The sequence below is a fragment of the Embiotoca jacksoni genome, unplaced genomic scaffold (assembly GCF_022577435.1).
Source record: "Embiotoca jacksoni isolate LCO1_2020_lvr unplaced genomic scaffold, fEmbJac1.0.p SCAF_8, whole genome shotgun sequence".
Classification (NCBI taxonomy): Eukaryota; Metazoa; Chordata; class Actinopteri; family Embiotocidae; genus Embiotoca; species Embiotoca jacksoni.
Genome location: NW_027185436.1, coordinates 7175933 through 7188436, shown reverse-complemented (window position 1 = coordinate 7188436; position 12504 = coordinate 7175933). Strand labels below are relative to the sequence as shown.

Below are 12504 nucleotides of genomic sequence, written 5' to 3'. Positions count from 1 at the left end.
GTCTCCTCCTGCTACGGCAGCCGCGATGGATCAAAAGTCTGCCGTGGTCGACTCCAAGCATATGTACTGCAACAGTTCAAATCCACAGAGCAAAAAGAAAACAGCGGGTTTTCTCTTTAAAACTCGGGTCATTCGGACAGTCGCGTAACACCTAAACATATTTAGTTAATAAGGAAATATGACGTAATGCTGTCTCCACTTCTTACGGTTCCGTTTTTGGTTATTTAAAATAAAGCCTCTCTTTAACTGTATTTTCACTTTCTCACGAATTAGCCTACGATAGATTAATTGAAATTATCTACTTCTAATACTGACTCCTAAAATGTAAACTTAAACAAAACCACTTAATGCCTTTTTGATCTTGCTTTTAATAATAGGCAAATAATGAGAACAAACTTTATTTATATAGTTCTTTTCTAAACTTATGTTACAAGTTGACAAGCACCACTCCTCCACGAATCGCCACCTTGATGTGGTGGAGGGGTTTGAGTGCCTCATTGATCTTGGGAGCGATGTTGTCCGGGGCATCAGTCCTTGGTAGGGTCTCCCAAGGCAAACTGGTCTCAGGTGAGAGCCCAGACCAAGAGCGGTTAAAAAGACCCCCCAATGAATAGTAGTCCACGGTCTGAGGTCACCTCGTCCAGGTCAGGGAAACAGGGCCACCCACCCGGAGCCAGACCCAAGAGGGGAGGCCGGGCCTTCGCCCATGGGGCTCAGTCGGGCTCACTCCGAAGAAACAACATGTAGCAGCCACCCTGTGGACCCACCACCCGCAGGGACAAGCATCGGGGTCGGGTGCAATGCAGACCGGGCCGCGGGCCGTGCCGGGGGCCCGGGCGTGCCGATCGCCGGCGGCATAGACTAGCTCTAGGGACGTGGAACATCACCTCGCTAGCGGGGAAAGAGCCGGAGCTGGTGCAGGAGGTGGAGTGGTACCAGCTAGATATAGTTGGGCTCACCTCCACGCACAGCACTGGGTCTGGAACCAAGCTCCTGGGGAGGGGCTGGACTTTATCCTTTTCTGGAGTTGCCTAGGGTGAAAGGCGCCGGGCAGGAGTGGGGATACTCATGAGGCCCCGGCTGAGCACCAATGTGTTGGAGTTCTCCCCGGAGAATGAGAGGGTCCCCTCCATGCACCTGCGGGTTGCGGGGGAGTCAGCTGGAAAGACCTGGCAAGCCCAAACGTGTAGTGAGGGTAAACTGGAACGTCTGGTGGAGGAACCTATCCATGAGGTCTTCAACTCTCACCTCCAGAAGAACATCTCACATCCCGAGGGAGGTTGGGAACATGGAGTCCGAGTGGACCATGTTCAAAGCCTCTATTGTGGACGGGGCTGCAAGGAGTTGTGGTCGGAAGGTCATCGGTGCCTGTCATGGCGGCAACCCGAGAACCCAGTGGTGGACACTGGGGGTGAGGGAAGCTGTCAAGCTGAAAAAGGAAGCCTTTCGGGCCTGGTTGGCTCAGGGGTCACCTGAAACAGCTGAGAGGTACCGGCAGGCCAGAAGGGCTGCAGCTGTGGTGGTCGCTGATGCTAAAACTTGGGTATTGGAGGAGTTCAGGGAGGCCATGGAGAAGGACTTTCGGTTGGCCTCAAGGAAGTTCTGGCAAACCATCCAACGACTCAGGAAGGGAAAGCAGGGACTACCCCAGGCTGTTCTCAGTGAGGGGGGGGGGGGACTGCTGACTCGGACAGGGGACATCGTCAGGTGGTGGAAAGAGCACATGGAGGAACTCCTAAACCCGGCCACCATGCCCTCTGGAGAGGAGGAAGCGTCTGAAGACTTAGGGGGGGGTCGCACCCATATCCCTGGCAGAGGCCTCTGAGGTAGTCAAAAAGCTCCTCGGTGGCAAGGCGTCGGGGGTGGATGAGATCCGCCCTGAGATGCTGAAGGCATTGGACATTGCTGGGCTGTCTTGGCTGACACGCCTCTTCAATGTCGCATGGGCGTCGGGAACAGTGCCCATGGACTGGCAGACCGGAGTGGTGGCTTCCATTTTCAAAAAATGGGACCGGAAAGTATGCTCCAACTATCGGGGTATCACACTACTCAGCCTCCCGGGCAAAACTTATGCCAGGGTGCTGGAAAGGAGGCTCCGACCATTTGTCGAACCTCAGATTCAAGAGGAGCACTGTGGATGCCATCCCGGTCGGGGAACAGTGGACCAGCTCTTTACCCTCGCAAGACTACTGGAGGGGTCCTGGGAGTTTGCTCGTCCAGTCTACATGTGTTTTGTGGACTTGGAGAAGGCTTTCGACCGAGTCTTCGACCGGAAGACTTAGGGGGGGGTCGCACCCATATCCCTGGCAGAGGCCTCTGAGGTAGTCAAAAAGCTCCTCGGTGGCAAGGCGTCGGGGGTGGATGAGATCCGCCCTGAGATGCTGAAGGCATTGGACATTGCTGGGCTGTCTTGGCTGACACGCCTCTTCAATGTCGCATGGGCGTCGGGAACAGTGCCCATGGACTGGCAGACCGGAGTGGTGGCTTCCATTTTCAAAAAATGGGACCGGAAAGTATGCTCCAACTATCGGGGTATCACACTACTCAGCCTCCCGGGCAAAACTTATGCCAGGGTGCTGGAAAGGAGGCTCCGACCATTTGTCGAACCTCAGATTCAAGAGGAGCACTGTGGATGCCATCCCGGTCGGGGAACAGTGGACCAGCTCTTTACCCTCGCAAGACTACTGGAGGGGTCCTGGGAGTTTGCTCGTCCAGTCTACATGTGTTTTGTGGACTTGGAGAAGGCTTTCGACCGAGTCCCTCTGAGGTTTTTTGTGGGGGGTGCTGCGGGAGTACGGGGTGCCGGACACGTTGCAACGGGCCATCCGGTCTCTGTACAACCGTAGGAGCTGTGTTCGCATTCTTGGCAATAAGTCACTCGTTTCCGGTGGGTGTTGCCCTCCGCCAGGGCTGTCCTTTGTCACCAATCCTGTTTGTGACCTTCATGGACAGGATATCTAGGCGCAGCCGGGGGGAGGAGAACATCAGGTTCGGGGGTCTTCGGATCGCATCTCTGCTGTTTGCAGATGATGTGGTCCTGTTGGCCTCTTCAGACCAAGACCCCCAGCATTCACTGGGGCGGTTTGCAAAGTTTTAAGTAGCTAAATCTTACACAAGGTGTATATTTTTTATTCAGTTTTATTGAAATGATAGCCTATTTTAATATCATAGTATAATATCATATATCATATATATTATCATCCGAATACTTTGCCCACCACTGACTTTATTACACTAATATTAAATCTGTCCCATTCCATTGTGTTTATTACAACAAATGTTATTTCCAGAGAAAATCCAATAATGCTACTTGATCACTGTGTGTATGAAACATGCTATATAATGCTAGTAATAATATAAATAGAGTCACACTATGAGCAAAAAGTCTGCATAGACAATAAACCCAGACTTGAAATAACATTTTAAAGAATAGGGTTAAAATGAATATAGTTAAAATAAAGCATCCCAAATATTGTTCACACTTGGTGAGTGTTTATTTTATGTGCTTCTCCAGAATTTTAGAGATACATAAAATCTATTCACATTAATTGAAAAAGTTGGGAATGTTGTTTGTTGCTCCTGACTAATGGATGAAAGCCTAATTGAATTTGACAGTCAATTTTGTTGTTTGTATAAGCAGACTAAAACAGAACCCTATGTATTTAAAAATCTGTACACGCAAATTACAGCTGCAGTTAAGAGCTCATATTTCACATTTATAAAGCAGTTCTGCATATTGACATGAAGTGTGACTTTGTCAGTGCAGTTTGAGACCAAAATACTTTACTTTTAATTACAAAACGGCTCAAAGCTTATGGAGAAGATTTAAGTTATCACCATCTTAGGTAGTTTTTTATATTTATCAAGCACACAAATAGTTGACAAACCCTTATTTTGGAAAAACATTAAATACCAGCTAACTAGTTTAAATGTTATTTCCCATCAAGCTAATGAATATTCACTACTATGCTGAATAATCTTCAGTTTATTTTTCCATGAGGATGATCCTGTCTGGGTAAAGGAGATTCAAAGGTTTAGCCACAAGGTGGAGCACAAGTACGTCTCGTATTGATGATGTGGCAGCTCAGAGGAAAATTTAACTACCATTGATGCAAAAAAAGTTCTCCACTTTCAACAAACATTAAGTCCCGAATCTTCCTCAGCCAGAGAGGATTTTCCTTTGATGTACTGACACGTGCTGGATGACTCAAAACAAACACTTAGTTTTCCTGCTGGAATATCCCAGCATGAGTCCAGCCGGTGCCCAACCAACCAATGTTACCTTATTTGTTTCTGAGAAATAGCAAAAGCATGCTGTGCCGTGCTTACAAAGTATCTTTGAGAAAGGCACTGTGCTCAAAGTTGCAACTCTGCTCTCTGACATCTTCATCGGATTTTTTTTGTATTTCTGAGCAGCTACTGCACAACAGTGTGCAAAAACAAACACTTTGTACATCATATTTTCACCATATAATCTCCTCCTTCACAGCATTGTTTTTTCTTGTAGAAAAACAGGATGAAGACTGTAAGGGAATGACCTAAAAAGTGCAGGAATGTGTTCCATGTACAGGAATGATTTATGGTGAAGTTGTGAGAGCTGGGCTGGCCAACAAATGGGCTCCAAGAACAGCCCATTCACAAGATGTTGGATGTGATGTCAAAAACATCTGTCTCACTGTTTGTCTGTGTCTGATTTTCAAAATGAATTATGCACAGGCAGGTAGAAATTTAAAAGCATTTCTTGAGGTTGGTCTCCTGTGGAATATACATCACAGGAATACCAGAGGCCCAGGTATGAGTTTTGTGAAACATCTCAGGTGGAAACCTTTGCACTGATTTGAATAAGCTATCTCAAGATAACTTGTCTTTCTTTCATTTAGCTGACTATTCTTCCATCTTAGCTAACTTACTCTAATAATTTCCCACCAAAGCTTAGAAACACCCAGCATGTCTTTATTGCATAATCCATCATCAGGTACAAAACGGCTACCTTTATAGTTTGATATCATTCCTCAGTGAGATGGCAAAGACCCAAGTAAAACATCACGTATCTGCACGAAGATATTTCTATCTCTTTTTTCTCCTTTCCTTTTAATAAATAGCCTTTTCAACAACCCGGATGTTTTCATAAATATCATTAACTAATTTAACAAATCTATTTATTCATGCGGTTTTAACAGTCATAATCTCTAAATGTATCCAAAACAGTGGGTATTCAAAGGCCTGAAAATAAAGCCCTATATAATAAGTGTCCATGCCAGCATATTAGTTTTCATGTTTCCCCTAAACATTCAGTCAACCTTTCTTCCCACATTTCTCCTTTCCACCCCTCACTTGTTTGTGAGTCTGTGGTCTGCACACACCTTGAACAGCGTGTTGTTGATTGCGTTACTGAGGAGAGGGCCCACAAAATAGAGACAGAATAGCTATTGTTGGAGAAATGCCTCAGTAAGAAAGAATGAGAAAAAGGGTGGTTGTGTTTGTGACAACGTGGTAGATTTGGACTCAAAGAGGATTAGTCCAAGTTGTTAATGTGTGAAATGAATGCATAATTTGATTAAAACATATAAAATAAAAACAGAAATCGTATAGAAATCACATCTCTTTAATAAAGTAAGTGAGGTGAAAATGCAGTCACGTAATTTTGCATTTTTTCCACAGGGGATTCAAGTTAATTTAAATAATGTGCTGTGGGCGTTCACCTTTTCCCGTAATGGTACAGTCCATCACCAGCTCGCCCCCAAATTGCGGCGCCAGCCTATAAAAAGTAAGGCACTGTGCAAAGTTGGTAAGAGAAAGCTGTTGTTTGAACAGAAGAAAAATAGCTGGAAAAAATAGCCTCTACTGCAGCAGAGATGGAGCAAACCGAAGTGGTGAAGCCGGAAACTCTGGATGACCTGATAAAAATCCTGCACAAGATCTTCGAGACTGACTGCATCAATGTTGAGGAGGTTCAAGATATAATGGAAGCATACGAGAGCAAGCCTCAGGAATGGATGAAATATGCAAAGTTTGACCAGTACAGGTAAAACTGTTTATGTTTCATTATCTTGCTGATATTTACAGCTATTTAGACACCACCAGCCTGTTGTGATGTTGTTATAACTATATTCCAGTTTTTATCTCTTTAACGGTATTCTTACTCTTGTTTGCACTGTGTCTACAGTTTATATCGCTGCCTTTAATTTTTAAATCGAAAATTTCTCTAAATTTCTCACTTATTCTTGGAAAAAAAAAAAAAGTGTAGACTACTATGAATACTATAAAATTTTGTAACGATTCAATGTGAAATTCACACAATCAGTTATTAGAAATGTTTATTATATTTGGATACAAACTAGTTGTTATCTCCGTGTAGAAGCACTCTTCGTCACATCTTTTTGAGTTAAAAAAAACAAACTCGTCTGCATAGACAGATAAATAGATACTTTATTAATCCTGCAAGGGGACATTTTGTGATTTCAATTTGGTTTTATTTTGAAAGGCCGCTTAAACAACGAGCTGTAAAACAGTTTATTCCTCAGTGCGATGAGGGATCCTCACTCTAAAATATGGCTGTCCAAAGATCCCTTTCCCAGTGTTTTGATTAGTGAGAGCTCAATGGAGGGTGGGTGAGTGGGCCATCCAATCAACACCGAGAACGCACACACACCCGCTGATTTTTGCAGACATGGATGCTCGGGGTGTGACTGCCTGTTGCCCAGCACGCAGCTGCAGCTGCCTGGAAAATATTTGTAGACTGACGAAGAGTACAGAAAAACGTGCCGACAATATTTACTGATGAAGAGTGGACATGCTGTCTTATATGCAGGGACAGAGAGTAGATGTTCTGTATGGGAAAAAAAAGATGAAAATCTTGTAAGGGCCACATTTTCATAATCTTATAAGACATTTTAATGGAATAAACCTCAAAATGTATGAATATTGTTGCTGTAGATTCATTAAAGTTTAAATGATTCTAGATTATTTGAATTATTGGCCTCTATTGGTATGTTTTATGTCTTAAATTTACAAAAAAAAACCTTTGCAGTACACTTTTGGAAGTCCTATTTTATGATAAAAGCTTCACAAATTCAACTCATGACTCCTTTAAAACCTTTTCAACTGTCTAGTAAAGTACTGGGGATGTATAACATATCATGTCTCCACATCTTTTTCACAAATTGCTCTCTTTTACAGGTACACAAGGAACTTGGTTGATGATGGCAATGGGAAGTTCAATCTCATGATTCTCTGCTGGGGTGAAGGCCACGGCAGGTGAGAATTGATGTTAATATGATCGGTTGTTACAGAAAACACAATGTTATCAAGAAACGTTTTGAAAAGTTGCATGATGTATCAACAGTCTCAGATTATAAATGTAAATTTAAACCTATTATATCCTATATATTGCATTTAGAAAATAGTAAGATTGTTGTCTTGCATGTTTATCAGTGATGTTAGCAGCCTATCACCTTTATATACTGTATATAAAAGCAACATATTGAAGTGATGTTCTCTGGCAGCTAATGTAGTAGCTATTAAAGATAAGAAAGTCCAATGTTCTCCACACTGACTGGAAGGTTATGTAAATAGACATTATTTACTATCTCGTGCCCTACTTCGTCAGCAAATATCACCAGAACAACTGATAGTTGCGGAAGTTGATAGCAAAGGGAGGAGTTCATTGAAGTCTGATCGTTTTTGGATGTCCAGGCGAAGCGATAGCTGAGTAGTTAGTAGTTAGGGTACATACTGCATGGGCGCAAATGCAGTCAGTGAGTGTCTCGTTCAATTCCCAGGTGGATGGACCAGTAGTGCATGATATTCCACAGCCCTGATTCCCCTCATTTCCTGTCTGAACTATCTAAATGAAGGAATGCAAAAATTATCTTCTGGATGTACTGCAAAACCTCAAGACAGGTCTTGATATGCTTAAATATTATAGGACACGGACAAGCAGCTGTTTTTCACAAGACAAAATATTTTATTTTACCAAAACTGTACCAAAGTGCATTAATGTACCGACAGCAGCAGGAACATGGTTGTAATGTGGCTTTTATCATCGTTAACCACTGGTTTTAGTGCATGAAAAACATGCTGTAATAAGGATGTGGTAGAAGTAATAGTTAATGTACATAACTGTTTAAGTTGTAGGTTTCACAAGAGTTAAACACGTTATGCATGTGTTTTGGCTTATTACTTATGAAACTGTAAAGGCATTGCATTATATCTGGGATACATTTTGGAATCGTGTACAGTATTTGCAGCCCTGTTGATGAAGACTGAGAGTTTCTAACAACACAAACTCCCCAGAACACAAAAATGTCTCACCTTTAGGCTGAGATACTTTTTCAGGACTGTCTTACAACCTTGGTCCTCATGTTAATGTCACAAAGAAGCCAGTGTTGACACATTCTGACACTGTATACTTGTGTGTTATTTAACAATTTGCAGTAGCATCCACGACCACACAGACTCCCACTGTTTCATGAAGCTGCTGCAGGGTCAGCTGAAGGAGACGCTGTTCGACTGGCCAGAAAATAAATCACCCGGAGACATGGTCCAGAAGTCACAGAGAATCCTCCAGGAAAACAAGGTTGCTTACATAAACGGTAAGAAACCAAACTGTAAGATGACTTTATTTTATCCTCCTTCATTATTAACACCACTTAGATCTATGATATCTGTATATTTATGCATGGGGGCCATTCTTTTACACTGGTTTTTAACATGCTGTCACACTCACATGATGTTGCTGTATCCAAAACGGTCCTGCTGTGTTCAGTTCAACAGAGCAAACATGTTCTGTCCCACATGAGATATGCTGCTGTGACATGTCTCTGAAACTCAGACACAACTGGCTTCAGCCAAGACGGTGTGCAACTCTGCCAAATGTGTGTCATCTTTTACAGCGCAAAGTAATCCCCAAGTTTCCAACCTCTGCAGTTATGTAATATCAAATTGGTCTCAAAAGTTCACAGCCTGTTGTAACTGTACAATGAACAGTATCCAGGTTTCTGCCACAAATCACCACGGCGCATTTCCCCAAAGCAAACAGAGCCCTGGTGTGATGTTTGATCTGCCACTAACTGCATCCTGTGTCACAGCATTTCCGTGCTGCACACTTATATGTATGTTTTGTGTGTGTGTGTGTGTGTGTGTGTGTGCATATTTTAGACTCCATTGGTCTGCATCGTGTGGAAAATGTCAGCCACACAGAGGGTGCAGTGAGTTTGCACCTTTACAGTCCTCCTTTCCAGACCTGCCAGACCTTTGACCAGCGGACAGGGCACAAAAGCACCGTCAAGATGACCTTCTGGAGCAAATTCGGAGAAAGGACTCCATTTGTAAGTAGATTTGTATGGCTTTAATACAAACTGTTTCAATTCAAATTGGCATTATAATGAGTTAGAGCAAAATCTTTCTCTTTATTGTCTCTATTTTGAGAGTACAATTCTGCTTCAGTCTATCAGTGCAGCAAATCATGACTACACACCTGTTAATATAGTCATTTTTTAAATATTACCAAACACCCCCACATATGGCAACAGTACTAACTGTTAATTCAACACACAGACTGCCACCTCCCCCCAAAACGCCTTATAAGCAGGAAGTGGGGAGTTTTTATAGTTTCTTGCTCCTCTCATTAAACAAAACATACGGGCAATTAAAGCGGCACCCCATGAAGATTCAGGAATTCATAGAAAGTTTCCATTTGCTTCTCTTGTAACAAAAATGTTTTCATTAGCAGGCAAGACATGTAATTTATTGACCAGAGAATATTATGTTCAGGGAGAGGAGAATGAACTTAAGTCTGAATAAAGTATTCCCAAAATCCTGCACACATTTAAATAAATTAGAGATAAATTGAAATTACCCAGAATGGTAAAGAGGTGTAATAAGACCACAGACACTGTAGGACATCTACCTGTTTCGGACATCCTGCCAATAACAGTGGCCTTATCTTAAATCTGCAAGTTTTATAAGCATACCGTGACTATAACACTGTTAAGTTAGTCCATTAGATTGCAACACCAAACGGAGGAGATAAGATAGTACAAGCAAGTACACAATGAACTCAACATGCGCCCATAGCTCTCGACGACTGCAAGTAGTATAACAATATTACTCAAGTCTTAATTTGGAACCTGTCTGACTAATCCTGGTTTAAATTTAGATTGGACTTAGTTGAAAGATTCTAGAGATATATGGACATCTGCGACTAATATTAACTCGCTCTGATTTCACTTTTTTCTTAGGAGACCACAGTTTCGCAGGAGAACAACTAAAGGTCACCAAAGGAGGCTCCAGATGATGAAGACAGTTGCATTTAAAATGACAATGCTACTAAAATGATTCACAGGAAAGTGCTGGGGAAGCAAAATGCGGACCTACTATGACTAAGCAACCCATTTAAAAAAAAAAAATCAGGAGCGGGCTGGTTCAAAAGGACAACCCGGTAATTAGAATGGCTTTATCGCTGCCCAGTGTGAGCTTGGCAAATACTGATGAGCACAGGACGAATGCATGAATAGGCTTGGACATGGGTTGAATCTGCCTTTTGTTTGCTGGGCCTGAGGAGACCCTTTTCCAATAACAACATTCCTGCCTATCCAACGACCTGTGTAACCACACTTTTGTAAAGTTATGGCCCATAGTCAAAGAGTAGAGCTTTAGCATTTTAAAATGGGGAAATATTGCTGTCATGGTGTTTCTCTTAAATTTTATATTTGAAGAAAAGGAAAAGAGTTCTGGAATGAACAGTTTTGTTCTCAATGGTGTACTTTTATAGCTGTTTTTACTGTCGATTTATACCACTCGAAATTGTCTTAACACCTGTTGAAAATTGTCATGGAATGTAACATTGTTTGTACAGTCGAACTAAAAAAAAAGTTTGTCCTATTTGCATTTGGAGAAAGAAATGTAAAGCTTTAGAGTTGTGTTGTTTTTAAAAGTGCGATGCTTGTAATTTATTTGCCGGGTATCCTGTTCACTGCAGGAGTGTTTCAATCAGCAACCTCCTAAATGTGTGCATACTAAAGTTTTGACCAAGAGGGCATTGTGGAGGGACTATTTTGTATTCTTAGCCGACTATATGTTTAGATGAATCTGGTACTTTTTCTCAGGATTTTGGGATATTTTGATTGTAGCTGTATTTATATAGTGTGTAGCTACACAGCGTAGCCCCTCTCATAGCACTGTCAAACACGCATGATTCCTGTAACGCAGTACATGATAAATCTGGCCATAACTGTAGACCATTAAACAACATTATCCTTTCACATAACTTTATTTTGTGTTGTCTTTTTTTGTGTGTATTTTTGTAATTGTGGAACAACAGGAAGACGAATGGTGTTCTTTTTTGTCTGAAATTCGTAGGCTATGCTGCAGGCACAGAATTCCACAAAGCATTTTGGGTAGACGTGTCAACCACCAAAACAACCTGAGTAAAAGACTTGAATCTGTTGGCTTCAATGCTCCTAATTGATGTATATAGAGAATGTTGCAGTGATTTCCAAACTCTGCAATACGAACTTTCGCCTGGTGGTGTGAAAGAGCCTAACTATGGCACTCCAACTGGCCCAAGTCCAAAAACAATTGTCCTTTTATTACAGAAAATGGACATTACATTTAAATACTAATTAATCAATCAGATTTGCCTTTGCTTGCTATGTGACATCACATTCAACATAGCATAATGCTAGGAGTTTTGAAATGGCTACAAGGTCTCAAAAAAATATGAGAGACAAGTGACAAAGCTGTTCCTGATAGGCCAGATGAACCTTTTAATTCTGAAGAGTCTAAGTTGGCAGTTAGGCGTAAAGTGGTACCACCTCCAGAAAGAGATTTAAATGCACTGCTCGATTTTGAAACACTACCATTATGCTGTCAAATTTAGCCTTTCCGAGGCTATGGCATGGTTAAGCCGTGAATTTTATATTATGATGGTATCTGCAGTGTGAAGTGGCAGCCTACGAGGAAACTTGGTTTGGTACATAGTGTTGCATAGTCTGAATAATTTGGGAACCTCTGTCCTAAAGGTTCACTGTACTAAGTATATTGCAGTAATTAAAGAAATACAGCTGTTTATTAACAGATAAGCTCTGCTTGCCACCAGACTGGCAAGTGCTAATGCATGCATTTTCTATCTGTACTTTGGTTTGATGGAAATATTGATTGGTCATTGCTTTGAACAATAAATACATAACATTAATGGTGCACTTATAACAGCATTAAAGTACCAGTTATCTGTGCACACAGACACACAGGAGCGTATGTGCAAAGCTTCATTTTCTTGAACTTCTGAGAGACTATACTGATACTTCACCTCGTCCTCTGTGTCAGTTTCACTCATCCAGTTCGACGATTGAAGACTTTGTTAATGAGCAGATAACAGAGTGGGCAGCAGTGTAAAGAGGGTGAATGCTCATTATCGAAGGGTCACTGGTTTTAATTCTTTGGACTGGCTAGAAGAAACCATCTTTGGCTGAAGTGCCCTTAAGCAAAGCATGTAACTGCTCC

At 42.0% G+C, this 12504-nt stretch overlaps 1 protein-coding gene across 1 annotated transcript; it reads left to right on the top strand.

Annotated features, from left to right (window-relative positions):
- The first annotated feature begins 5789 nt into the window (after positions 1-5789).
- Positions 5790-11269, top strand: cdo1 (cysteine dioxygenase, type I). The gene is made up of 5 exons (XM_069138841.1): positions 5790-6025; positions 7180-7257; positions 8437-8594; positions 9160-9329; positions 10242-11269. Exons 1-5 carry the CDS (start codon positions 5856-5858, stop codon positions 10269-10271), a joined length of 606 nt encoding a protein of 201 aa, XP_068994942.1. The 5' UTR covers positions 5790-5855; the 3' UTR covers positions 10272-11269.
- The last annotated feature ends 1235 nt before the right edge of the window (positions 11270-12504 follow it).

Bases quoted from the DNA above. Each gene is read 5' to 3' on its own strand.
- cdo1 (XM_069138841.1), top strand. From the start codon at position 5,856: ATGGAGCAAACCGAAGTGGTGAAGCCGGAAACTCTGGATGACCTGATA. The intron at 8,595-9,159 runs GTAAGAAACCAA...TGCATATTTTAG, and splicing joins CAAGGTTGCTTACATAAACG to ACTCCATTGGTCTGCATCGT. The intron at 9,330-10,241 runs GTAAGTAGATTT...CTTTTTTCTTAG, and splicing joins TCGGAGAAAGGACTCCATTT to GAGACCACAGTTTCGCAGGA.